Source organism: Mesoplodon bidens (genome assembly GCF_964165515.1).
Source record: "Mesoplodon bidens genome assembly, chromosome: 7".
Classification (NCBI taxonomy): domain Eukaryota; kingdom Metazoa; phylum Chordata; class Mammalia; order Artiodactyla; family Ziphiidae; genus Mesoplodon; species Mesoplodon bidens.
The window spans coordinates 38,986,783-39,012,169 of NC_138164.1; the positions used below are offsets into that span (position 1 = coordinate 38,986,783).

Here is a 25,387-nt window from a genome sequence, read left to right on the forward strand (position 1 = left end):
GTATGGAGGGTTCTCAGAAAACTAAAAATAGAACTACCATATGACCTCGAAACTCAACTCCTGGGTATAAATCCGAAAAAAACAAAAACACGTGTTTTCAAAAACATGTATTTGAAAAGATACATGCACCCCAATGTTCAGAGCATCATTATTTGCAATTACCAAGATATGGAAGCAACCTAAATGTCATCAAGAGATGAATGGATAGGGGCTTCCCTGGTGGCGCAGTGGTTGACAGTCCGCCTGCTGATGCAGGGGACACGGGTTTGTGCCCTGGTCCAGGAAGATCCCACATGCCGCGGAGCGGCTCTTCCCGTGAGCCATGGCCACTGAGCCTGCGCGTCCGAAGCCTGTGCTCCGCAACGGGAGAGGCCACAACTGTGAGAGGCCCACGTACCGCAAAAAATACACACAAAAACCCCAAAACAAAACTAAAAAACACCCCGTGGGTAGTCAGAGGAGAGGACCGTCACAGCTCATCCTCCTATGCCGTGTGCCAGGCATGATCTGAGCACTTGTACACATGCTAACTTATTAAAATACTTCTAACAATCCTATCAGGTTGGGACTACCATCACCCCGCGTGCAGACTGAACAAAAGGAAACAGAATATGGTGTCCTCCTTGTGTTCACAAAGCCCGTTAACTAGCAGAGGCAGGACTTGAAGGCCACAATCCGGCTCCCGAGTCCATGCCATGCTTTACAGCCTCCAACTTCTCACGCTCATTCCTAAAGCCACCTGGGAAGGAGGAACAAGGCAACTAAAGACTGGGTTTGAATCAGACTCCACGTCTGACCAGCCGCGTGATCCCGAGCAGGGGGCCTCGCCTCTCTGAGTCTCAACCTGGCTCCCTTACAAAATGGGCACATTAATGGGAACGTCAGCCTTCAGCAACGCTGTGACGAGTATCAGTGTAGCATGTGTGAACGGGCTTTGTAAACTCTGGAGTGTTCTGTGAGGTATAAACTACCCTCTATTCTCATTAGAGGGAATTCATTTCATAACCTGCTCCCGGCTCTTGAACTTTGCTGTGCATCCAGTCAGTGCTGGATGATCTGGAACCAACAGCTGGTCTATTTATGGCTGAAAACCCACAGGTCATAGGAAGACAGCAGCACCGGAGCCCCTGGGTGGCCACAAAGATAAGGTCCGTGTCTCGAGGACCGATGACATGGTGGTCACTGAAGGAACAGGCCCCCTCCTGCCCCTTCCACTAGTGACAACTGAAAACCTTGATTTCCCCAACACCCCGATCCAAGATCAACCCGACTCTGCCCAATGTTGGAGAAGTACCGGCGTGTCCTGCAGGCCTGGCTGGCCCCCTCTGACTGTGTGTTGCCTCTTTCCACAGATCAGTGCCCTACAGCAAGGCTACAACCAGGTGCTGTGCCAGACCCTGTCTGAGAGAAACTTACAAATCACCTCCCTGAAGCACGAGGCCGAGAACTTAAGGAGGGAGGCCGCCATCACGTCAGGTGAGGCCCTTCTGCATTCAGGCCCCAGAGCTTCTGCCCTCCCCCTGCAGACATCACCAGTCAACCAGCACACCTGTGCCCTTGACCTGGGTGCAGCCTCAGGGATCACCCGTGTCGGTGCATTAGAGTTCTCCCTCAGTGGAGGTTTCTTGCCACCCAGTTCCGAGGGCAGGGCCAGGTAAATATTTGAGAGAATGGTATCTCTTGGCTACAAGGTCTCCTGAGCACTGGCCCCACCAGGGAGAACACAGGTCGCCTTGTGGCTTGGGTGGTTCCACAAAGCAGCCTGAGTGCAAACTAGAGTGTGGACAAACTGGGGTCACTCCTTTAAGGCACCCATGGTCTCACCCATTTCAGCCGAGTGCACTTGGGCCCAAAGGAAACCATTTTCTAATTTTATCAGAGGTGGTTGCCTGATAAAGGGCTTGGGTTGGGAGAGGGGCAGCCAACGCACAGCTGTAGCTGAGCTTTGATTCCCTGGATTCCTTCATTGCTCCCACATGTTTCTTGAGCTCCTACTAGGTGTCAGGCCCCGTTCCAGGCTCCGGGGAGGGAGAGCCAAGCAAGACAGTCAGATTCCTGTACTCACAGATTCGGGAGGGGGTGACAGACAATAAAAGTAAACGGATGAATAAACAAGCCCACTTCAGAGAGCAGTGGTGCTGTGGAGAAAATAAACTGTGTGTCGTGGTGGCCAGCGCTTCAAGGGGGGAGGCCAAGGGGGACCAGCTTAGTGGGTGTGCAACCATGGAACTCAGGTGGGACTTGAACCCGTGGGCTGGGACTCGAACCCAGTCAGAACCCACTATCTTTTAATCGAGATCACGCATCTGGTCTCGGGACTTAATAAACCTCAGGTTCTTTATGTCTCATCACGGAAAGAATTCAGGGAGAGACAAAGTAAGAAGTGGATTTCTTTAGAGAGAAACACACTCCACAGACAGAGTGTGGGCCATTTCAGAAGGCTAGAGGCCCCCAAATATGGGGCAGTTAGTTTCTATGGGCTGGGTAATTTTATAGGCTAATGAGTGGGAGGATTGTGACAACTCTAATATTTTGGGGAAGGGGCGGGGATTTCCAGGAATTGGGCCACAACCCACTTTTTTTTTTTTTTTTCTGTATGCGGGCCTCTCACTGTTGTGGCCTCTCCCGTTGCGGAGCACAGGCTCCGGACGCGCAGGCTCAGCGGCCATGGCTCACGGACCCCACCGCTCCGCGGCATGTGGGATCTTCCTGGACCGGGGCACGAACCTGTGTCCCCTGCATCGGCAGGCGGACTCTCAACCACCGCGCCACCAGGTAAGCCCCATCACCCTCTGTTTGACCTTTATGGTCATCCTCCGAACTGTCCTGGTGCTGGTGGGTGTGTCATTTCGCTCATGTATTACAATGAGTCTGTAATGAAGCTCCAGTTCCCCTGGAAGTCGAATCTTACGCCCCCTTGGACCTAGCCGATTCTAACCAGTTCATGTTGTATCCTCCACCGCTATGTCCTTCTTTTAGAGTGGACCTGTTTCAGGTGGCCAAGGACAAGCCAAGGGCAAGAGAGGCTGCATGGAGTGAACAGGGGATTGTGGGGCTGGGCAGGGTCGGGGGGTCTGGGTTTTTATTCCAAGGGTGTTGGGAATCCAGTGGAGGTTTTTAAGCAGGAACTGACATGCCTAGAGACCTGAAGAGGATGGGACCACTCACAGACGAGGGGAGGGAGAGAAGCAGGTGACAGGGAGGAGGCAGTGAGCCTCGGAGGGGCACATCACTCTGAAAGCAGCCAGCGCGTAGCAGGAAACATGCCCACAGCTGTAGAAGCCAGGCATAGCATTGAGTCGCACGTGAATCCCCATCTCTGTATGAATCTGTGCTTTTCTTCTGCCTCACTCTGCAACTTAATCACACCCACACCCACCCCCTGCTGCCCCCAGGTCTCTACTTATGCCCCTCCCTCACTTGGGATGTCCTCAGATATTTTCTGAGCACCTCCCCCAGGCTAGGTGCTGTTCTGGGCACCAGGAATGGAAGGATGAACTCGCTGGTCCTCACCTTCCTCCCGTATGTCGGCCAGTGAAACCTCATCCAAGCATCAAGCCTGTCTCAGATCCCACCTTCTCCGATCAAGGAGTCGGACAGACCTGGGTTGGGATAATGCTTGAGTTGGGCTGGACCCACTCAAAGTGTGGCAAGCCCCAGAGGGATTTCCAAGTAACTGAACTGTGTCCTGGAGGCAAAGCTCATTTTTAAAATGAAATTCTGGAGCATTTTGTGCTTTATTTCATAGACATTCTTGATTGATACCTACCACTAAAACTGGGCCTGATGTTCTTTCAAGAAAAGAACCGTAGGAGATAACCCAATACCACTGCATTTATGCACCCTTCTTCCCACTTTTATTCAAAATGATAGTACAATGCAAGAGGGAAGAGATATGGGGAGATATGTATATGCATAACTGATTCACTTGGTTATAAAGCAGAAACTAACACACCATTGTAAAGCAATTATACTCCAATAAAGATGTTTAAAAAATGATGCTACAGTAATGGAGTAGTTATCTATTGCTGCATAACAAGTTACCCCAAAATGTAATGGATAAAACCCCAACCAATATTTATTATCTCCCCCAGTTTCTGTAGCTCAGGAATTTGAGCGGGGGGTGACTTAGTTCTCATGAGTTGCAGTCAAGATGTCGGCTGGGGCATCAGTCATGTCATCTAAAGCCTCGGGGGGAGCCGGAGGATCCCCCTTCAGAATGGCTGCTCATGTGGCTATTGGCTGGAGGCCTTAGTCCCTCAGCACACATGCTTCTCTCTAGGGCTGCTTGAGTGTCCTCACGACACAGCAGTTGGCTTCCCCCAGAGTGAGTGATTCAAGAGGGAGCAAAGAGTTGGCCACAGTGTCTTTTATGACCCAGCCTGAGAGGAAACAGTCCGTCATTTCCACAGTATCATATTGGTTACCCATGGCAGCCCTATTCAGGGTGGGAGGGGCTACACAGGGCATGAATTCTAGGCGGCAGGAATCATTGGGGCCATTTTGGAAGCTGGCTGCCAAGAAAAATCATAGGCGCCATGGAACAAACATAATTTAGCCACTTTGTGTTCTTGGGACATACCGCATCATTTGACCCTTACAATAACTCTGTGTGGGACAGACAGTGGGAGGTGAAATAGCTTGTCCAAGACCACCAAGCTAATAAGTGGTAGAGAGGGGTCCAAACTCAGAGGACTGTGAAAACCACCACCCCATCAATAGCGTCCAGCAGTGCCCTCTGCCACACGCCCGTCTCCTGGCCTCTGGAGAAGAATTCCTGGACCTTCCGTGTGCTGGGCCTCTGTTTCCCAGGCCCATGGTGTGGCCTCTCCTTCCAGATTTGCCTGGCCTTTGCCCACAAGGGGCCCCCAAAGGTTTCTCCTCTCGCTGGTGCTGACTGCCCCTCACTCTCACTGAAGCCTCAAACCCTGTTCCGTGGACTTTGCTCTCATTCCCATTCCTGCTCTGGGACCCTTGGAAAAAGCCTCCCCAGTTCTAAGCGGGCACCGGTGGTGGCCCAGGCTTGGAAGGTCTTGTCCGAACGTTGGCTGACAGCCACGGTGTTGCCAATAATCCTTCCTGCCTCTTTGACCTCCATGAGTCTTTTGTTTTGGTTTGTTTGGTTCTTTTACAGAGATGGTGTCATCTTTGCAAAGAGACGTGTTAGTAAAGGATGGTCAAGTTCAACAACTACAACAGGAGGTGAATCAACTGAAAAGTGAGAACAAAGGAAAGGATCACCAGCTCGAAGCCCTCAGCTCCAGAGTGAGTGTCGGGTCATCAGCAAATTGTAGCTGCGAAAAGCAGACACAGTGGAGTCACATGACACATGGTGGTGAGATGAGGCCAGTGCCCAAGGACACAGGGAGGGTAGCTGCTGGGCAGGTGGCCAACTTCTCTGAAGCCTTTCAAAGGACAGCGTGTATGTTGCTCAGAAGAAGCATAATAGATTTTCAAATCCAGCAAACATTTTCTAACCCCTATTATAAATGAGTTTGTTTAATCCCAGCAACAAACACGCCTATGAGCATACACTGCCATTGCAAAGTTTAATATTAAGCAGAATACGATCTCTCTGTGAGCAAGGATGACCACACGGCTGCATCATGGTCCCAGCACCACTGGTTCTCATAATTGTCTTCAAAGCAGAATGTTTGAAGATCCAGATGCAAACACGCAGACTCTCATTTCTTCCTTAGACTTTAGTGTGTAGAATGTCTCTAGGGAAGATGAACGTGGTAGGCAAGCAAAGAGCTTTTTCCATGTAACTTTGACTATTTGCAAATCTTGCCTTCAATGCTAACTTTAGAATCCTGACTCTATAGGATAAGATTTCTCAGTATTTGCATGATGTGCCTGTTTCTGTGAGTCAAGGTAAAAGCTCAAAGCTTTCATCTCAGGTGGCAACTCAGAGATTCCCAGAGGCTACCTGATAGCTAGGTCTGCATGGGGGTGGGGTGAGAACAGATCTTGAGGTTCCAAGGAAAAGGCACAGTAAGTAATACCTGGTACGTAGTACCATACCCAGTTTGGAGCTGGTGAAAGGCACTGCATGAGCTTTGGGATCAGACAGACCAGGGTCCAATCCCAGAGCTTTCCTTTATTGTAAATTATTTGGCCTCCATTTCCCCATCTGTGAAATGGGGATGACAAAATCGTTTTCTGAGAAGTGGGAGGCTGGTTTTAGTTGTGCTCTTCTGCCTCTGCCCTGGGTTGGCTGCCTGGCCAAGCCCTCTGCATTCGTTTCTCCCAAGCAGAGTGTCTTCCCAGGCATGTGCTATAGCTGTTTAATGTGGTGTGTGTGTGTGTGTGTGTGTGTGTTTGTGTGTGTGTGTGTTGGTGATGGGAAGGGGATGCAGAGCTGGTTCTAAGTAGAAGGAGTCTGCAAAGACAGCACCTGCTTGGCTCTTCTACCTCCTGAAATACATTTGGATGATTTATGTCCCCGTTTCCCCTTCCTCGTTGACCTTGGAATGAGGTCCCTTCTCCTCTAGACTGTGCTGGCCAATAGCACAAGGGTTCGTCACCACCAAGGGTACTGCTCTTGTGAACATCTGAGATGCCTTTTTTTTAATGACATACATCATGTGTGTTAATTTTAGAAAAATAAGTAGATGACATTGAGAAGAAAAAATAAAAAGAGAGGAGAGGAAATGCTACCTTGAGAAATCAGTGTTAATATGTTCATGTCTGTTTTTCCAGTCTTGTTTCTATATATTGCCTAGAAATCAATCAATCATTTTATAGTGAATTTATACTATGCACATTTTTTAAATTTTTAAATACTTATTATTTTCCCATTCTAATAAATCAACGCTCTTATCATTCGTCTTAAAAGCTACATACTTTCTCCTGGATGTACCCAGTGTTATAAGTGGTCTGCTGTTCTAAACAACACTTGGGTTGTTTCCTCTTTTTTTTTTTTTTTTTCTTCCACTGTTACTGACAATTCTGTGAAGAGCATCCTTGAAACTACAGATTTACTTATTTCTCCAGTCATTGTCCTTAAGGTACATTCCTAAAGTGGGAATTGCTGGGTCAAAATAATGCACATCCATCCTTATGCCGTTAATGCCTGTTGCCAAGCCGCCCTCGGGCAAGAGAGCTCCTTTTACCCCTCCACACCAGTCGGGGCAGTTGTGTCTTTGAGATGCAACCTGCACAAAAGCCCTAAGATGGACCCCAGCTCACTGGCTCGGCCCCCTGCACCCTCACCGGTCACAGCGTGAAAACATCACATTTCCTGCACCCTAAGTACCCAGAGTCTACAAAGCTGGATTTCCCCTGAAGTGAAGTTTGCTGGCTTTTGAAGAGGAATTTAGACGCTCTATTCCTCAGAACTCATGAGAGGCATGAACTGGGAACGACTGCAGGATCCCGTGCTCCCATCACACAAATGGTCTCGCCTCTCAGAATTCAGAGGTGTGATTGGGTTATACAGCAGGAAACACTCCTGGGCGTGAACACAGGTACTTGGGACCCCCAGCCAAGCCCCCGTGGCCTTGTCCTTTTTCTCCACAGTGCTCAGTGCTGAAAGAAGAGTTACAGAAGGAAGATGCCCAGAAGGAGAAGTGGGAAGCCCAAGAGAAAGAGTTAAAACTCTGCAAAACCGTGCGTTGAACCTCCTGACCCCTCGGTGTCCACTGAAAGCCTAGATTGTGGCCTTGAGGGTTTTGGAGTGGTTCCTTGGCCCATTAGCTAGCAGAAGCTCTGGGGCTTTCTGGGTGTTTGTCTGTTAATGTAGTCTCCTAATTCTTTGATTTTCTAGCCTCAAAGAGATGGGTGAAAAGACCATGGAAAACACACTCTCCCCAGATTTTCTGGGCAGTTGGCTCAAGGCCCCTCATCAGGTTTCCCCTGGGGAAAGGGATGGGAGGTGGCCACCATATGCTGCTAGAAATTCAACGTGGTCCCTACCCCTGGACTTGTGATGCCCAGACTTTCATGATCCACTGTCACAAGTTTTATCACAGCCCTGAGCACTGCTATTAACACAACTCTTCTTGAATTATTTTTGCTTAAATACATTCAATTTTACAACAATTCATAAAAACAAAATAAAAAGCAAATGTATCACTGGCCTTCTATGGAAGGTGAACATAAAAATCAATACAATGAAAAGATGACCACTCAATGTAAATGTTCACCCCCTGTACAGGCCCGAACCCTCGTGCACATCACCAGGCATACGTTTTCCATCCGTTGGGAAGGACGGTGCCTGGGATGGGGGCAGGAGACGTGTGTTCTTCTCTCTGTCAGGAGCACACTTCTCTGCCTCAAATGAGAAAAAAGAAAAATGTCATTGTTCTTTTCTTCCAAACTGTGCCCATTGTGTCTTCCAAACAGCCCTTATTTAGATTGAACTCAAAAATATACCCCAAGGAAAGAGATTCTAATGAGTGGATAGGTATCTTGTACTGTTTAATCCAGGATCCATGCTGATCTTCAAAAGAAACTCAAATTTTCCCTCACCCAGCCCTTTCATTGCATCCGTTGAAAGAAAGTCTACTTTGCCTCAAAGATGTGGAATTGTCCCCCAAGGGAAGGAATGAAGCGAATCCCAGACTAGGTTTCTGCCTTAATGAACCGGATGAAATGAGTTCTGAAGTTGACTTCCCTGTTGTTGGAACTCTTTCAGCAAATCCATGACATGGAAAAAGAAATGAGGAAGCTGAGGGTGGAGCTGAAAAGGAGCAGTACCGAGCAGAGCCTGATCTCTATGACGCTGCAGGAAAAGAGCAAGGTATGGCAGGGACAGGTCGGCCTGGGAACCACTCTGGGGCCAGCACTCCACCTGCATCATCTCTGTTCATCCTCACAATGACCCCATGCGGTCTATACTGGTATTCACCCCACTTTACAGTTGGGAAAACTGAGGCTCACAGAGGTGAAGGAAGTTATCCAAGTTCACTTGCATAAAGTAGTTGTGGCAGAACTTGAATCCAGGTCTGCCTGACTCCAAAGCTCCTGTGTGTAACCACAGCCCTAGACTGCCTTCAAATCTTAATTGTGAAATTATCTGAGAAAGAATTGATCCATTAAATCAAGTTTGCCAATGATGTTGTTCCAACTTAAATTCTCATATTGATTTTTTTTGTCTTTTTGTTCCATCATTGAGAATGTTTTTAAAAATCTCAACATGTTTGTCATTTGTGTGTTTCTTCTTTTAATATGAACGATGTTTGCTTTATATATTTTGAGGCTGTGTTACTAGGTGCATATAAATTTAGAATCCTAACACTTCCTGTAGAGCAAAACTTTAGATCATCATGAAATGTCCCTTTTCATCTCTAGTAGTGTTTCTCCCTTAACGTCTCCTTTGTCATTTAGCTTCATCACTGGCTTTCTGTTGGTTAGAGTTTTCATACCATATCTTTTTCATATGTTCTCTGTCAATTTTTGTCTTAAGGTTTAGACATATGCCTTCAAATAACGTATCATTTTTACAAAATCCAGTTTGACAATCTTTGACTTTTAGTCCATTTATATTATGTAATTACTCGTGTACTGGGGTTTAAATCTACTTGCTCAATACCAGTTGTACCATCTGTGCTATGTTCCTTTTTCTGTCCTTTCTTACCTCCTCCTCAGTGGATGGTTTTCTCTTATTCCACTTTCCCCCTCTATTAGCTTGGAAATATTTCACTTTTTTACTATTCTTTTAGTAATAGTAAGACAATAGCATTCATCCTTGACTCACCAAAATCACACATTAATTAAGTTTTTCACTCTTCTACTATTCTCTTAGTAGTCATCCTGAAGATTACAATATGCATTCTTTTTTTCTTTTTTTTTTTTTTTGTGGTACGTGGGCCTCTCAGTGTTATGGCCTCTCCCGTTGTGGAGCACAGGCTCCGGATGCACAGGCTCAGCAGCCATGGCTCACGGGCCCAGCCGCTCCGCGGCATGTGGGATCCTCCCGGACCGGAACACGAACCCATGTCCGCTGCATCGGCAGGTGGACTCTCAACCACTGCACCACCAGGGAAGCCCTGCATTCTTAACTTACCAAGAGGCAATAGTAGTTGTTAATTATGCCCTTCTCCTTGACAGTGCAATGAGTTTCAAACACCTTAACTTCACTTACCCCCTCCAGATTTATAAGCCATTGCTGTCATTTTCTAAACTCCTCTTGATAGTTAATACCCCACAAGACATTATTAGTGTTTTGCTATACTCAGTATCATATCCACACATTACCCTTACTGTTGCTTATCTTTTCTGCATCTCTGATCACCCACCTGGGTTCATTTTTCTTGTGTCTGAAGAATACCCTTTAATGTTTTCCCTCATTGTGGCTCTGCTGATGACAAATTCTCACATGTGCCTGTGTGTCTGTCTGGAGATGTATATTTAACCTCCATTCTTAAAACACATTTGACTGCGTATTGAATTCTACAATGGCAATTCTTTTCTTTCAGCACATTAGATACAGCATTAGATATGTCACTATTGTCTTGTGGCTCCTATTATTTCTATTTAGAAGTCATCTGTAAGCCTAACTGTTGTACCTTTGCATAATCTGTCTTTTTCTCCAGTTGCTTTTAAGATTGTCTTTTCCCTTGATTTCCAGCAGTTTTATTATGGTTTATCTAGGTGTGGATTCAGTTTTATTTACCTCGTTGAGTTCGTAGGGGCTTCTTGAATCCCTGGTTTGGTGTTTTGCCTTAGTTCAGGTGCTTGGGCTCTGTACCACACAGGCAGTGAGGAGCTACTAAGGCTTCTGAACAAGTGACTGATGCAATGACATTCGTGGACAGTAATCCGGGTGAAAATGATAGTTACAATTTCTCACGTACTAGGCGTTACCTTGAACATTTCATCTCTTCATCTTCACAACAGCGCTGTGATCTAGAAATCATCCTTTTCCATTTTACAGATGAGAAAGTCAAGGCTACTAGTTACTAGTAAAGTAGCCCAGTTGCACAGTCGGTTTTGTCTCACTCCAGGTTCGTCTGACTTCAGTGACGCTGGCGTAGCAAACAGCCACATGCTACTGTTTACACTGAAATTAATGAAAATTAACTAAAATTTTTAGTTCAGTTCCTCCGTCACACCAGCCACATTTCGAGTGCTCGATCCCCAGATGTGGCTGATGGCTGCCATATTAGACAACACAGCCTCGCTCAGAGTACCTGTACCGTTGCAGAAAGTTCTGTTGGACAGAGCTGCCTTACAGCTGGGTAACTCTCACAGTACCGTTAAGATTGCACTGGAAGAAACTAAACTCGAGGCGAGGAGGCCACTTGTCACAGTCCACCTTGCATGTGAGAGGGGTTGGTGGACAGGCGTGAGACCCCCGAGTGTGAGAGAGGGAGCAGGGCGGACGCTGAGGGTGACTCTGAGGCTCTGGGACGGGAACGGGGGCTGTTCATGCAGAACACAGACAGGGGCAGAGTCCAAGGCTGGACTTGGCTTTTGCAGCATATGAAAAAGGCTGCTGACATAGAAGTCCGAGCATGTTTAGACCTGGGAGAAAACTAAGGCCCAGAGAGCTTAGATGACTTTTCCAAGGTAACGGAGCTGGGTAGAGGCTCTTCCACTGGACCACACTACTCAGAAGAAAGCTCTTAAGGGCTTTTCTGGGTCTTTTATTAGATCCCTGTGATCCCCCTCTTCAGATCCCTAAAAAAACAGCCTGTGAATTTGTTTCAGCACAAAAACTTTCCATTTATTTACGAGAGTTTGCCTCATTTCCTGTTAGTGCCAGGGCCCAGGGCTCAGCAGGTGCATCCAAGAATTGAGCAGCTGCGAGGCCTACACTGGCCAGCCAAGGGTAGCGTGGAGCACTCCCAAGCTTACAGTGCGTTGACTGTTACCTAAGCAAGGGGGGAAAAGTAGGCAAGCTTCTCCACTTTAAATGCCTTCCTTGGTAGGCTGCAATTCTTAATAGACATTGCTTTAGCAAGCCTCCATAGAGGTTACCACCAGTGAGTGTGCTCAAAGTGGTAACGACAAACAGTTATGATAATAAACCCAATCATAACATTTCCAAGTACCCATCACGAGTTATTAGAACGAGACTGTATGGCGGACATTGCCGTCCACCTTTCCTAGGTTACAACAGTACTTAACACACTCACAGAGCCCTTAAGCACTATTCCAAACATTGAATCCCCACAATAACTCTATGCAGTGATACTAGTATCATCATCCCCATTTGACAGATGAGGACACTGAGTCACGGAGCAGTGAAATAACTTTCCGAGTGTCGTACGGCTTGTTAGGGACCGAGCTGGGATGGGAGTGTGCGGTAGAACATAGTTGAGCCCCGGGTGCAGAGCTCGGCCCTTTCCCTTAGGGGGCAACTCCCTGTGAGTTTGCCTCCACCCTGTGCATGCCTGTGACCCCTGCTGCTGGGCTGCAGCTGTCCCTACCCCTCAGGGACTCCCCCACTGCCATTAGCCCCCCCAGAAGAGTTTCCCCAGGGGGCATGATGATCACATTAGCAGCAAGCCCACGCTTTTCATCATCCTTTCAGGTGGAAGAGAAGCTTCGGGAGGATTCCAGAAGGAAATTGCTTCAGCTGCAAGAAATGAGGAACAGAGCAAACCTCATTAAAACCAATTTGGAAAGGGCAGTAGGTCAGGTAGGCATGCTGCAGAGCCCCTTCACGGGCCCGTGCTCTCCACGGAATCCCGCACCCAAGCGGCCGGCAGGGATGAAAGAGGAGGAAGTCGGCCTGCCTTAGTTCACCCGCTTATTTTCTATACGAAGAAGTGTCTAGAAAGAACTAGAGCTGAGATTCTATCTAGATCTAGAGTCTGAGCTCTTAACCATGATGCTCTACTACTTCGCTATTAGTTACTAAGCTAAGCATCAGTTTTCTGTGTTTTGAAGAAAGTTTCGTGAACCTTTGTCCCGCCCCCAAAGGTAGTGGAAATGACTCCTGCGTTAGTCCTGTCCCCCATCAGCTGCAGTTCCCCTTCCCCTCATTTCAGATGAAGATCAACAGTTCTCGGGAAACTCAGCAGTATTTGCTGCAAGAAGAGTTACAGCAGCATCTGGCAGAGAAGGAGAAGCTGACCGAGGAAAGGCTACAGCAAGAGGAGAAGCTGAAAGCCAGAGTCAAGCGGCTAATGGCAGAGAAATCGGTAAGGTGGTCCCCGTCCTTCTCTTTACTACTGGAAACTGATGAAATGGGCTTTCCTATGAGAAACAGAGGGCGCGTACTTAGATGGAGGAATCTCAGCAACTCCTTGTTGGGAGCTAAATTAATTAAAGAGGGTGAAAGATGTAGGAGGAATTAACATGAAGCTTGAATCCTAAAACTCAGAGATCAACTTGAAGATCAACTTGAAGAGGCAAGGTTATTGAAATGTCTAGAAATGGTACTTTGTTTATATACCGCAGCTGATTTTATTGATACAAATCCCAGTCGTTACTGCGGGTCCTGGTTTGTGTCTAAGTGAGTGCAAGACCAACCAATAGTATTTCAGTCTTTTGCTTTCTCTTCATGCATATCAGGGGAAACACATGGCCAAAACGGCTACTTACTTTTCCAGAAACCAGCCAATTAGAGGATAGTTTACAGTGGCGCATCTCAACTCAAAGCTGTCCACAGATCATATGGGGATGTTGTTGAAATGCAGATTCTGACTCAGCAGGTCTCGGGTCGGGGGAGCCTGGGATTCTGCATTTCTGAACAGCTCCCAGCTGGTACCGATAGCACAGCTCTGCAGACTACATTTTCAGCCACAAAGTCTTAGAAGAAGGTTTTCCCCAAGTTGGCCGATAAGAACCACGTGGGGCTTCCCTGGTGGCGCAGTGGTTGACAGTCTGCCTGCCGATGTAGGGGACACGGGTTCGTGCCCTGGTCTGGGAATATCCCACATGCAACGGAGCGGCTGGGCCTGTGAGCCATGGCCGCTGAGCCTGCACGTCCGGAGCCTGTGCTCTGCACCAGGAGAGGCCACAACACTGAGAGGCCCGCGTACGGCAAAAAAAAAAAAGGGAGGGGGAGGGGGCTTTTTTAAGGATATAGGGGTGAGTGCCTCATAAAAACTGGGAGCTGAAAGAGAGCCTGGCCTCGAAATAGAATTGGTAAGCCATCAGATCTCAGGCATCATCTCTTTTACACACGCACAAGCATGCGCACACGCACACACAGGCCGTATCTCCTCTCTGTGTCTCTGTGTGGCTCCCCTGATCTCTGCTCTCTCCAGTCATGTGACAGGAAGGAATGACCTCATGGTCCCCCAGTTCAAAGGACCAGCCCAGTTCAAAGCAAGTAGCATCTTAGAGCCCATAACCCCAAATCCTGGGAGTGACCATCTTAAAAGCCCAGCCTGTGCCAAGTACCCGAACAGCTATGACCAGGGACAGAGTCACACACATGGCTGCCTGGATCCAGGAGTAGTGCTCAGAAAAGGGTTAGACAGGCCCCCTAGAGTATGCTGCATTTTACCCTCCTAAGACATCAGAGACATAAGGCATTCAGTTCAGTAACAGCTTTTCGAGAGAAAGTCCATCCCAATGAAATTGCCTAACATCAGAAACTCCTGGTTCAAAAAAAGATGCAAATGTCAGAAGAAAACGTTATCTGTGTATCTGGAAGAGTGTACACCAAAATGTGAATAAGGTTACCTGTGGGTAGTGTGATAATGGTGGATCATTTTACCTTCGTTTTGCTCACGTCTATGTGTGTATATAAATATTTTTTACAACAAAGATTTTATTTTGAGTAAAAAAAAATGCCATTTGAGAAATATTTGGGGATCTCCCTACAATTATAGAGTTTGGGCATTTGTTGCTCTTGCTTGTTATAGGTTGGAGCCAGAAAAGGCACTCCAAAGATGGACCAAGGAAGGGAGATGCTGAAGAGAGAGATGTCCAGCAAATCCAGCCAGAGCCTTCTGTTTTCTAAACCTGGTGGAAGGAACTAGAAACGTCGCCCCGCTGGGCCTCGCATGATCCTCCGTGAGTCAGTGTAACTCTTCTGCGTCAAACTACTAAGATGACATTAAAGGTTGCTACCCTAGTGTGTTGCTTCCTAGACTGGTATTTTGCACAATACTGGATTTTGGAGTGTGTGAGGAGAGGGGTTCTTTTCACAGATATTATGAATGTAAACATACGCAGGCGTATGAAGAATAAGTTTGAAATTCAGACTCCTAGGCCTGGTAGATGCAATTATGTGTTTGAGTAGTGACAAACCCAAATGTCACACCTCCAAGGAGCTCTGAGAAGCCCGCAGTTGAGAAAACCCAGGGCGTGTACTGGGGCCACAGGACAGAATGGTAACCTCAGGGCTGTTGGGGCCATGGTATAGTGCATTTATATCTGAATTGATTATAATAAATGTGAACAGCAACCAGTTTTATCGCTTCCATAACAGTGAGTCATGTTTATATGGCGCTCTGCGGTGTTCCAAACACTTCTCATCTAATCCTATCTCAAGCCCTGGGAGGTAAATAGCATTATATTCCCCATTTTACAAATGAGGAAGCTGAGGCCCAGAGAGGTTAAATGGCCCATCTAAAGTCACACAGCTAGTAAATTCAAGAATTGGGTCTGGAACCCAGGTTTCTAACTCCATCTCACGCTGCCCATTCTGCCGCACCAAGACAGCCCAGTAGGTCAAGTCCCAGGCCATCAGGACAGACCAAGTACCCAGTCATCAAAGAACACACACTGCCCAGGTGGACACACCCCTTTCCCGTGGTGTTTGAAGAGACCCTCATTTTTGCCTTCTCTCCAGCCATCTGTTCTCTCCCTGCCTTTCTTGTACGGCCAGAGACCACCAAACGAAACAGGAAGAAGAGCCAGAAGCCATGAATATCATTTATTTTTTATTTTTAAAAAGGCACAATAAAAGTATTTTGATATTTTAAAACCAAATGCATTCTTTATACTGATTAAAACTAGAAAGAAATGGGAAAAATGATTTGCATGGTCTTCCACTAAAGGTACTTCTTACACAGTGAGAAGGGTGAGCATCACCTGACCTTAAAAATAATCTTGAAAATCCCAGCAGTTTTCCATAAAGAACATATTACTTATACTGTACCATATCCCCCAAATCCAAAACAGCAATCTCCAGCACCAGAAAAGATCGCTTGGTCAGGCAGTAGTTAAGTAGCTGGCTCATGTTTGGAAGCCAAATTGTGTGGGAAAAAAACTACTTTGGTTGAATACAAATATTTGAATTTGCATAAGTTAAATGTAATGCCTATGTGACTCCACTGTATTTGAGGTCTTTCAAAGGACGTGTTAGTCTTTATCGTATCAACATTGCAACCCACAATGGCAATGTCCTTTCTTCACTCCTTGAACTAGATGGTTCTTTAGGTGTCTCCTCAGCCACACACCCCTTTCTCTGAGAATGCACATTCCCCAACCAGGTTTACCCTACCTCCTGCTGCTCTCTTGGCCGCACCTGACTGGCTGATCAGTAGATAGTCTACCCAAGCCAGACCAATCAGGTTTCTCTTCTAACCCAAGCTGGGCCAATCAGCACCTGTGCCCTTGATATTTGAAGTGGGACACGGAGTTACCACACAGGTCATTAATGGCCCGGAGCTGAAAGTCTTGATGCAGTTCCCAGCTGGGGTGGCCATTTCTCCCACTGTGTTTGGAGAAACAAAGCCAGTCTTAGAAAGACATGGCCAGGATAGATAAGCAACAGGTAGAGACAAGAAACCAAGACCCAGGGAATTCCCTGGCCGTCCACCCTGCGCTTTCACTGCCAAGGGCCCGGACTCAACCCCTGATCAGGGAGCTATGATCCCATAAGCCACACCGTGTGGCAAAAAAAAAAAAAAATGAAGAAGAAGAAACCAAGACGACCCCCAGAGAGACAGTGCAGCAGACACTACAAGCCCCTTAGTCATTGCCCCCCTCTACTGTATAAGCAGCCCGCGAAATGCCCTCATTTCCCAGCCTCCCTTGCAGCTAGACCTGGCTGTGTTGTTCAGTTCTGGCCAGTGACATGCAGGTGAAGGCCCTGGGCAGGGCTTCCCTTCTGGAATTAAAGGCAAGGCTTTGCTAGGAGAAAGTTTTTCTCTTTGTCCCTTTGCCTTGTCTCCTTTTCCTCTCCTGCAGCTCAGACTAGGAGCTGGAGAAGCCATGTTGGGGATCACCAGGTAACATGCAAGAGACCAAAGCCCACCTCAAAGGACAATGGAGTGGAAAGACATGAAAAGCCTGGGTGGGAGCCTAGTGGCATCACTGTGCTCTGCACTGTACCTGAACTGCTTACCTCTGTACATCCTGTTGTATAAATAAATCAATCCTATCAGTTTCAGCCACTGTGGTCAGATGTACCTGTTTGTGCTGTGGAGCAAATTACTCAAAAGTTAGTGACTTAAAATGGCAACTATTAGTTCTCCTGATTCCAGGCGTCAAGCTGGCCACTTGTACTGGTCTGGTTGGTTTGGCTGGGGCTAGTTTAGGGTGGCTTCGTGTACATGCCTGCCTGGTCATTGCCAGGCAAGCTGGGTTAGGACAGTGGTTCTCACCTGGGGGCATTTTGCCACCCAGGGGGCATTTGGCAAAGTCTGGACACACTTTGGTTGTTAAACTGGGGTGGGGGTGATCCTATCATCTCGCGGTAGAGGCCAGGGATGCTGCTAAACATCCTGCAGTGCACAGAACAGCTGCCCACAACCAAGACTTATTTGATCCAATATGTCAATAGTACCGAGAATGAGAAACCCTGGTCTAGAAAGGCCTCAGCTGGGACGTCTGATTCTGCCTGGTGTGGTCCCTCATCACCCAGCAGGCCAGACCAGGCCACGTGTGGTGGGTACAGGTTTCCAAGAGCAGCAGGAGAGAGAAAGCCCCAAAGCACACTTTTCAAGTCTCCACCTGCCATGTGTTTGCCAACATCTCATCAGACAAAGCAAGCCACATGGCTAGAGTTCATTTGGGAGGGGCTCCAAATTTTTACCATCTACCCACATCCAGGTTTCTATTATTTAAAGCTGAAGGCAGCACGCGCCCAGAGCGTTAACAGGCGGGGGCGGGGGTGTGGAGTTGGGAGGTCAACTGGGCCTCCTGGTAGCCTCCCTGAGTTCAACCAATCCAGTGAGGAGAAGCCGTGGGCGGGGCGAGCTCCACTGCCAGAGCGGCGTGAAAAATTTCCCAAGGCAGAGCAAAAACCTTTCCTGAGCGACTGAGCATGCCCAGTGGTGAAAGGTCCAGCCCAACTTTCACCACATCCCAGACTCCAGAGGGACTTTTCTGAAACCCAGAGAATTGACCATGTCCTCAAACAGCTTAAAAACCTTCCAGGGCTCCCCCATGCCTCCTCAGGAAAAAAAGATCACACTTCAGTGGGTTTTTTATGCTTCATCCTCAACCAATTTCTTCAGCCACGTTTCCCACTACTTTTGCAAGAACTCTTTTGCTCCACGGATGTTGAAAACTTGCAGCTTCTCATACATACCATGTTCTCTGTGCACACAGCTTCACCTACCTGCGATTCTCTGCCCAGGCCCTCTCTACCAGGATATTGCATCTGTGCTTTCTAGGTCTCTGAAGACAGTCATGCTTCATCCCTCTGGCATAGCTCTTGTTTTTTTTTTTTTTTTTTGCATCTTTGTTGGAGTGTAGTTGCTTTACAAAGGTGTGTCGGTTTCTGCATTGTGGCATTGTGAATCAGTTATGCATGTGCATGTGTTCCCATGTCTCTTCCCTCTTGCGTCTCCCTCCCTCCCGCCCTCCCTGTCCCACCCCTCTAGGTGGTCGCGGGGCGCCGAGCTGATCTCCCTGTGCTGTGCGGCTGCTTCCCGCTAGCTATCTATTTTATGTTTGCTGGTGTATATGTGTCCATGGCATAGCTCTTCTTATTCTGTGTTGTGAATATACTCTATGTGCTCACATGTCTTATCTTCACTAGAATGTGAGCTACTTGAGGGCAGGGGTCTTGGCATATTTTATACCTGGATGGAACTCTAAGACCTACCAGGTTGCCTGGCACAGGATAGATACTCAATAATTGCTTATTGAATAAATGAATGGATTATGAGCTCCATGAAGGAAAAATAAAAAAAAAGCTGAAGGCATTCCAACTGATGCAGAAAGTTGCCCTGATTCCTGATGACTTTCTGGTTCCTGGTTTCTTTCCTTGGAAAGGCCCATTCCAATGCCTGCCCTTGGGTTCCACTACGACTTTTTGTATCACTCAAGATTCTCTGGTTGCAACCAACAGAAATCTCCTGTGGCTAACTTAAACAGAAAAGGAGTTTACTGAAAGGAAATGCGGAAGGTTAGAGAATCAAAGGGCAAGCAAAGCGGAGGAGTCTGGACAGGCAGGAGCCATCTTTTCTTCCCCGTAGATGTCCCCTTTTTTGCTTCAGCCGGTTTGAGTTTCTGTTATTTGCAACCAAAATGGCATTTACTAAGACGCTCTGCACAGCCCCAACTGGTAGCTCTGAGAAGCTACCAGCGACCTTTCTTTCCCCTGACGTTGTACCAAGGGACAGCAAGGTACCTGCAGTTTCCCCCCAGAACTCCCAATCTTCTGATCCCCCAAGAAGCTAAGCCAAACAACTTCCTTCCACCCTTGCCAATGGGGGCCCATTTGGATTCGTGACTTTGCAGATAAGGTGCCCTTCTCCAGCAACTTGGCAGAGCCAGCAGTGCCTGCTGTTGTGGAAACCGGGGTCATGAAGTGTCTACGGAAGAAAACAGCTTCCCCTGGATCCGTGTTGCAAAGTGTGTTCCTGGTAAGTGGAGTGGTTTCCAATTTTTTAGGGTCTTAGGAATGAAAGCAATACACTAACAATGAGAGGAAACACAAAATCTTCTAATGCATTTTTTTTTATTATTATTATTTTTAAATTTATGGCTGCATTGGGTCTTCGTTGCTGCGCCCGGGCTTTCTCTAGTTGTGGCGAGCAGGGGTTACTCTTTGTTGTGTAACCCACTCTTTGGGTTACTCATTCCATGGCCTTCTCTTGTTGCGGAGCACAGGCTCTAGGCATGGAGGCTTCAGTAGTTGTGGCTCGCAAGCTCAAGAACGCAGGCTCAGTAGTTGTGGGGCACGGGCTTCGTGGCTTCGCAGCATGTGGGATCTTCCTGGACCAGGGCTCGAGCCTGTGTCCCCTGCATTGGCAGGCGGATTCTTAACCACTGCTCCACCAGGGAAGCCCCTCATTTACTCTTAATGCTTCCCCCTGTTGAGGACAGACAGGAGGAAAAAAGAAAGGGCAGGGCTTCCTTGGTGGCGCAGTGGTTGAGAGTCTGCCTGCCAGTGCAGCGGACACGGGTTCGTGCTCCGATCCGGGAGGATCCCACATGCCACCGAGCGGCTGGGCCCGTGAGCCATGGCTGCTGAGCCTGTGCGTCCAGAGCCTGTGCTCCGCAGCGGTAGAGGCCGCAACCGTGAGAGACCCACGTACCGAAAAGAAAAGAAAAAAAAAAAGGGCAATAGCAAGGTTCCAAATGAGCTGAGAATTGACCTTCTAAAAGGGCTCTCAATCTGGCCTCTGGTAGATGTCTGTCGGGGTTTCTGCCCAGCCTAGACCCTCCTCAGGAGAGAAGACGTTTAGGGCTTACAGTGGGCTGACTGGTGGCCCCAAAGATCTCAGGCTCTAATCCCTGGGACCTGAGAATGTTACCTTACAAGGTAAAGTTTTGCGGATATAAGGATTTTGAGTTGAGACTATCCTCGCCCTAAGTGCCATCTGTAAGTGTACTTATAAGTGAGAGACAGGAGGAGATTATATCCAAAGAAGAGGCGGAGGCAGTGACCACAGAGGCAGGACTAGAGTGCTGCGCCTACAAGTCAAGGGATGCCAGCAGCTTCTGTGGTTAGAGTCTTTTGAACTCCTTGGCTTTTCAGCTCCTAGGCTGTAAGATTTGAATCCGCAAATGCCCCAAGGAGAAAAGCTGCACCAAATGTCAAGCTTGCGTCTGTGTTTCCCTTCTCTCCAGAACTTGGCCCACATGTCTTGGTGTCTCTCTAACATTCAGATGCCAGCGAACAGATGTTTTCTTACTTTATCCAGGTTTTCTAAAATTTCTTTAGACTTCACCTGATCTTATGTTATTACTGAACTACCATCTCAATTACCCGTAGGAAGAAAATTTACAATTTTTAGAGAAAATGGAACCCTGGTACAGTGTTGGTAGGAATGTAAACTGGCACAGCCACTGTGGAAAACAGTATGGAGGGTTCTCAGAAAACTAAAAATAGAACTACCATATGACCTCGAAACTCAACTCCTGGGTATAAATCCGAAAAAAACAAAAACACGTGTTTTCAAAAACATGTATTTGAAAAGATACATGCACCCCAATGTTCAGAGCATCATTATTTGCAATTACCAAGATATGGAAGCAACCTAAGTGTCATCAAGAGATGAATGGATAGGGGCTTCCCTGGTGGCGCAGTGGTTGAGAGTCCGCCTGCCGATGCAGGGGACACGGGTTTGTGCCCCGGTCCAGGAAGATCCCACATGCCGCGGTGAGGCTGGGCCCGTGAGCCATGGCCGTTGAGCCTGTGCATCTGGAGCCTGTGCTCTGCAACAGGGGAGGCCACAACAGTGAGAGGCCCGCGTACCGCAAAAAAAAAAAAAAAAAAAATTTAAAAGAGATGAATGGATAAAGAAGATGTGGTACATATAACCAATGGAATACTACTCAGCCTTAAAAAAGAACGAAATTTTGCCATTTGCAGCAACATGGGTGGACTTGGAGGGCATTGTGGTAAGTGAAATAAGTCAAACAAAAACAAATACTGTAGGATATCACCTATATATGGAATGTAAAAAATACAACAAACTACCGAATATACCAAAAAAGAAGGAGAGTCACAGATATAGAGAACAAACTAATGGTTGCCAGCGTGGAGGGGGAGGAGGGGGAAATACAGGGTGGGGAGGTGAGAGATGTAAACTTCTGGGTGTACGATAGGCTCAAGGATGTATTGTACAACACAGGGAATATAGCCAATATTTTGTAATAACTGTAAATGTAAAGTAACCTTGAAAAAGTATATAAAAATTTTTTTAAAAGAAATCATATTGAAAATTGGAAACAATTTAAATGTCCATCAACAGGAAAATGCACATATAAATTATTGTATTTCCCTAGATGGGAATCCTACATAGCGAGAAAAAAAAAAAAAGAAAGAAAAAAGGGATGCCAGCAGCCACCAGAGCTGGAAGAGGCAAGGGATGGACTCCTCCCTAGAGCATCCAAGGGAGTTTGGTCCTTCTGAAAAACCTTGATTGCAGCCCAGCTGATGCTGATTTGGGGCTTCCAGCCCCCAGACCCATGAGAGAATACGTTTGTTGTTTTAGGCCACTAAGCTTGTGGGAATTCATCACTGTGTTTAGCAAACCAACACGGGGCTCAATCTTCAACTCATTAGAGACCAGCCCCCCACTTTGATCTGAACACTTCTGGACTCTTCCTATACGGCAGGAGTGCTGTGGGAATTGCACAAAGGACCTTAGTTGTTTTGTATGTGTGGAAACAATCAAGTAGAAAATTATTCACGTTGTTCAGAGAATAGCTCATGGATGTTTAGTACGTAAACTATGGAGCATGGATGCACCTCCGTCTAAAAGGAAGGCAGGGAGAATGTTAGCTGGGAATGGTAGCAATAGGCTGGAGCCCTGAATAGTGCCTAGGAAGACAAGGAAGTTATCTGCAAGAGTAAATTAAAACCAAAGCAGGAGGTCACTTTCACCTCAAAATTCCCGAAGGCACACTCATCCTGCTTGTTCACTGGTTCAGACTTCTCAGAGCTCTCTCTCTTTTCACTACAGAAAAAGCTAAAAAGGTAAAAACCAGAAGAAAGACCCTGGCCCTTCCTTTCCTCTCCGCCGTGTTTTTGTTCTTAGACTAAATATAAGAAAGGCAGAGACAGGGGAGAAAAATCAAAAGCCACCCACCTCACCTGTTCTTGGGCCCTAACTGGCCCCAGGGCTATGAAAGAGCAAAGAAAATTCCCCCCAGCACTCCCCCCCCACCCAAAAGGAGGAATCTCAGCAGCCATATTGGTGCCATGTGACCTCCACCCTCTCAAGTCACAGCTGATAGGTATGTGTTCACCTGACCCAGGAGAACCAATCAGAAGCTGGGCTGGGCTAGGTTCATCTCTCCCAGGTCCTGGGTTGGGCAATGTGGTATCAGGGATTAAGGGGCCACAGGTGAGTGAAGCAGGGGACGTACCTCAGCACAGAGAGAAGGTGACTGCTGAAAGAGGCCGACATGAGGATGAGACCTCAGACATAGCTGTGTCCTGATGACTTTCTGGTCTTTGATCCTGATGCCTTGGAAAGCCCAGCTGTACTTCTGCCCCTGGGTTCCACAAGAAATGCTGTGTCCTCCCAATAAATTCCCCTTTTAAGGTCGGATCCTAAATGTAGTCCATGTCCTTGAAGGCGGGCCCTGCCTTTGCATCATATCAGGCAGTGCTGGGCCCACAGTGGATACTCCACCTGGTCTCAATTTTGATTTTCACTTTTCTCAGACCAGTTACAGTTCTGAAAAGGGGAGCCACAAGCAGATGATTGAGATAAAAGATCGTGTTGGAGCACAACTGTGACTGCAGTGCAGAGCGCTGCCTGGTGTGTGTGTGCAGCTAAGTCAGCTGCATCCACCCACAGATAAGTATGGAGCTCCACAGATATGTGCCAGGGTACTGTTCTGGGTTCTGGGGATAAAGCATGAAGCCCCTCTCTCCATGGGAAGGGTCCTTGCTTGAACAGTGTTTCCCAAAGTGGGTCCTGTGGCCTTGGGTGACAATGACCATGGTCATTTTGGACTGGCTACTTGCCCTGGATCTAATCAACTTGAAAGCCACCAGGGAGCCACGTGCACAGAGAAAGCTGGTCTGCAAGAGGAGACTCATGAAGCAGAGGTTCACGGAGAAAACAGTCCTTCATAGAAAGAGATAGTTCTGGGCTCTCCTTAGCCTGGCCTCACTCACTGTCCTATAGGATGCCCCAGGCTACTTTCAATAAAGTCCTATCTTATGCTTAAACGAGTTGCAGTGGGTTTCTGTTGCTTGATGCCAAATGTTCTGAGACGCCTTGGCTCTGGATGAACATGTGTGAGATGGGAAATCTAAACTAAACCCACAACTGTGGAGCAAAACTGAAAATGGGACACAGCCTTATCCCTGGAAATGGATGGATCAATCAAACCACAGGCCATAAATGGGCAGTACACGAAGAGCCCTTCTGAGGATTACTGGTCTCATTTGTTGCCTTAAGGGCCCTGGCCAGGCCCATTTAGCTCCTAGGAAAAATTGTACTGAGTATTTAAGTGTGGAGGTACAAAAGGACAGCCCCTGTTCTGTATGCAAGCACAGAGGGCGAGAGATGGGCTTTCAACTGGGGAGGACTTTGTTTTAATCCAAGCACTGCTGCTTCCTAGAAGGATGATCGTGAGCAAATAATTGGATCCCTCTGAGCCTTCCTCTCTACACCAGCAAAATGGAGTTTCCTAATTTATTTTATTTTATTTTTTTGTGGTATGCAGGCCTCTCACTGTTGTGGTCTCTCCTGTTGTGGAGCACAGGCTCCAGATGCACAGGTCCAGCAGCCATGGCTCATGGGACCAGCCGCTCCGTGGCATGTGGGATCCTCCCGGACTGGGGCACCTGTATTTCCTCTTAATAACAACCACACTGGCGTTTAAGTGAGCCTGGCTAGGCTTACAAATGCACACATAAAGATTACCAACTAAAGGAAAGCGACTTCCGGGTAAGATGGCGGAAGAGTAAGACGCGGAGATCACCTTCCTCCCCACGGATACACCAGAAATACAGCTACACGTGGAACAACTCCTACAGAACACCTACTGAATGCTGGCAGAAGACCCCAGACCTCCCAAAAGGCAAGAAACTCCCCACATACCTGGGTAGGGCAAAGCGGAGAGATTCCCGCACAGAAGATCGGTGCCGAGCGGCACTCACCCGCCCGAGAGGCTTGTCTGCTCGCCCGCCAGGGCGGGCGGCGCTGGAAGCTGAGGCTCGGGCTTCGGTCAGAGCGCAGGGAAAGGACTGGGGCTGGCGGCGAGAACTCAGCCTGAAGGGGGTTAATGTGCCACAGCTAGCCGGCAGGGAGTCCGGGGAAACTCTGTAGCTGCCGAAGAGGCAAGAGACTTTTTCTTCCCTCTTGGTTTCCTGGTGCGCGAGGAGAGGGGATTAAGAGCGCTGCTTAAAGGGGCTCCACAGACGGGCGCGAGTCACGATTGAAAGCGCGGAGCCCAGTGACGGGCGTGGGACGCTGGGGCTGCTGCTGCCGCCGCCAAGAAGCCTGTGTGCGAGCGCAGGTCACTGTCCACACCGCCCTTCCGGGAGCCTGTGCAGCCCGCCACTGCCGGGGTCCCGGGATCCAGGGGCGGCTTCCCTGGGAGAACGCACGGCGCGCCTCGGGCTGGTACAACGTCACGCCGACCTCTGCCGCTGCAGGCTCGCCCCGCA

At 47.9% G+C, this 25,387-nt stretch overlaps 3 protein-coding genes across 4 annotated transcripts in view; 1 reads left to right on the top strand and 2 right to left on the bottom strand.

The window, feature by feature from the left end:
- LOC308620068 (protein kinase C-binding protein NELL1-like) overlaps window positions 1–23,168 on the bottom strand; it is a gene marked incomplete at both ends in the record, with an annotated part of 99,369 nt that extends 76,201 nt beyond the window's left edge. The window contains 2 exons of the mRNA XM_081239406.1: window positions 22,621–22,715; window positions 23,128–23,168. Of these exons, the coding sequence (XP_081095532.1) occupies window positions 22,621–22,715; window positions 23,128–23,168 (136 nt within the window). The remainder of the gene's footprint in view (window positions 1–22,620; window positions 22,716–23,127) is intronic.
- Window positions 1–25,387, bottom strand: part of LOC308619852 (uncharacterized protein) — an 811,674-nt gene that overhangs the window by 609,740 nt on the left and 176,547 nt on the right. The window lies entirely within an intron of this gene.
- LOC308620069 (uncharacterized protein) lies at window positions 8,651–23,503 on the top strand (the record flags this gene model as incomplete). The annotated part of the gene is made up of 3 exons (XM_081239407.1): window positions 8,651–8,743; window positions 12,942–13,094; window positions 23,429–23,503. 3 exons carry the CDS (start codon window positions 8,651–8,653, stop codon window positions 23,501–23,503), a joined length of 321 nt encoding a protein of 106 aa, XP_081095533.1.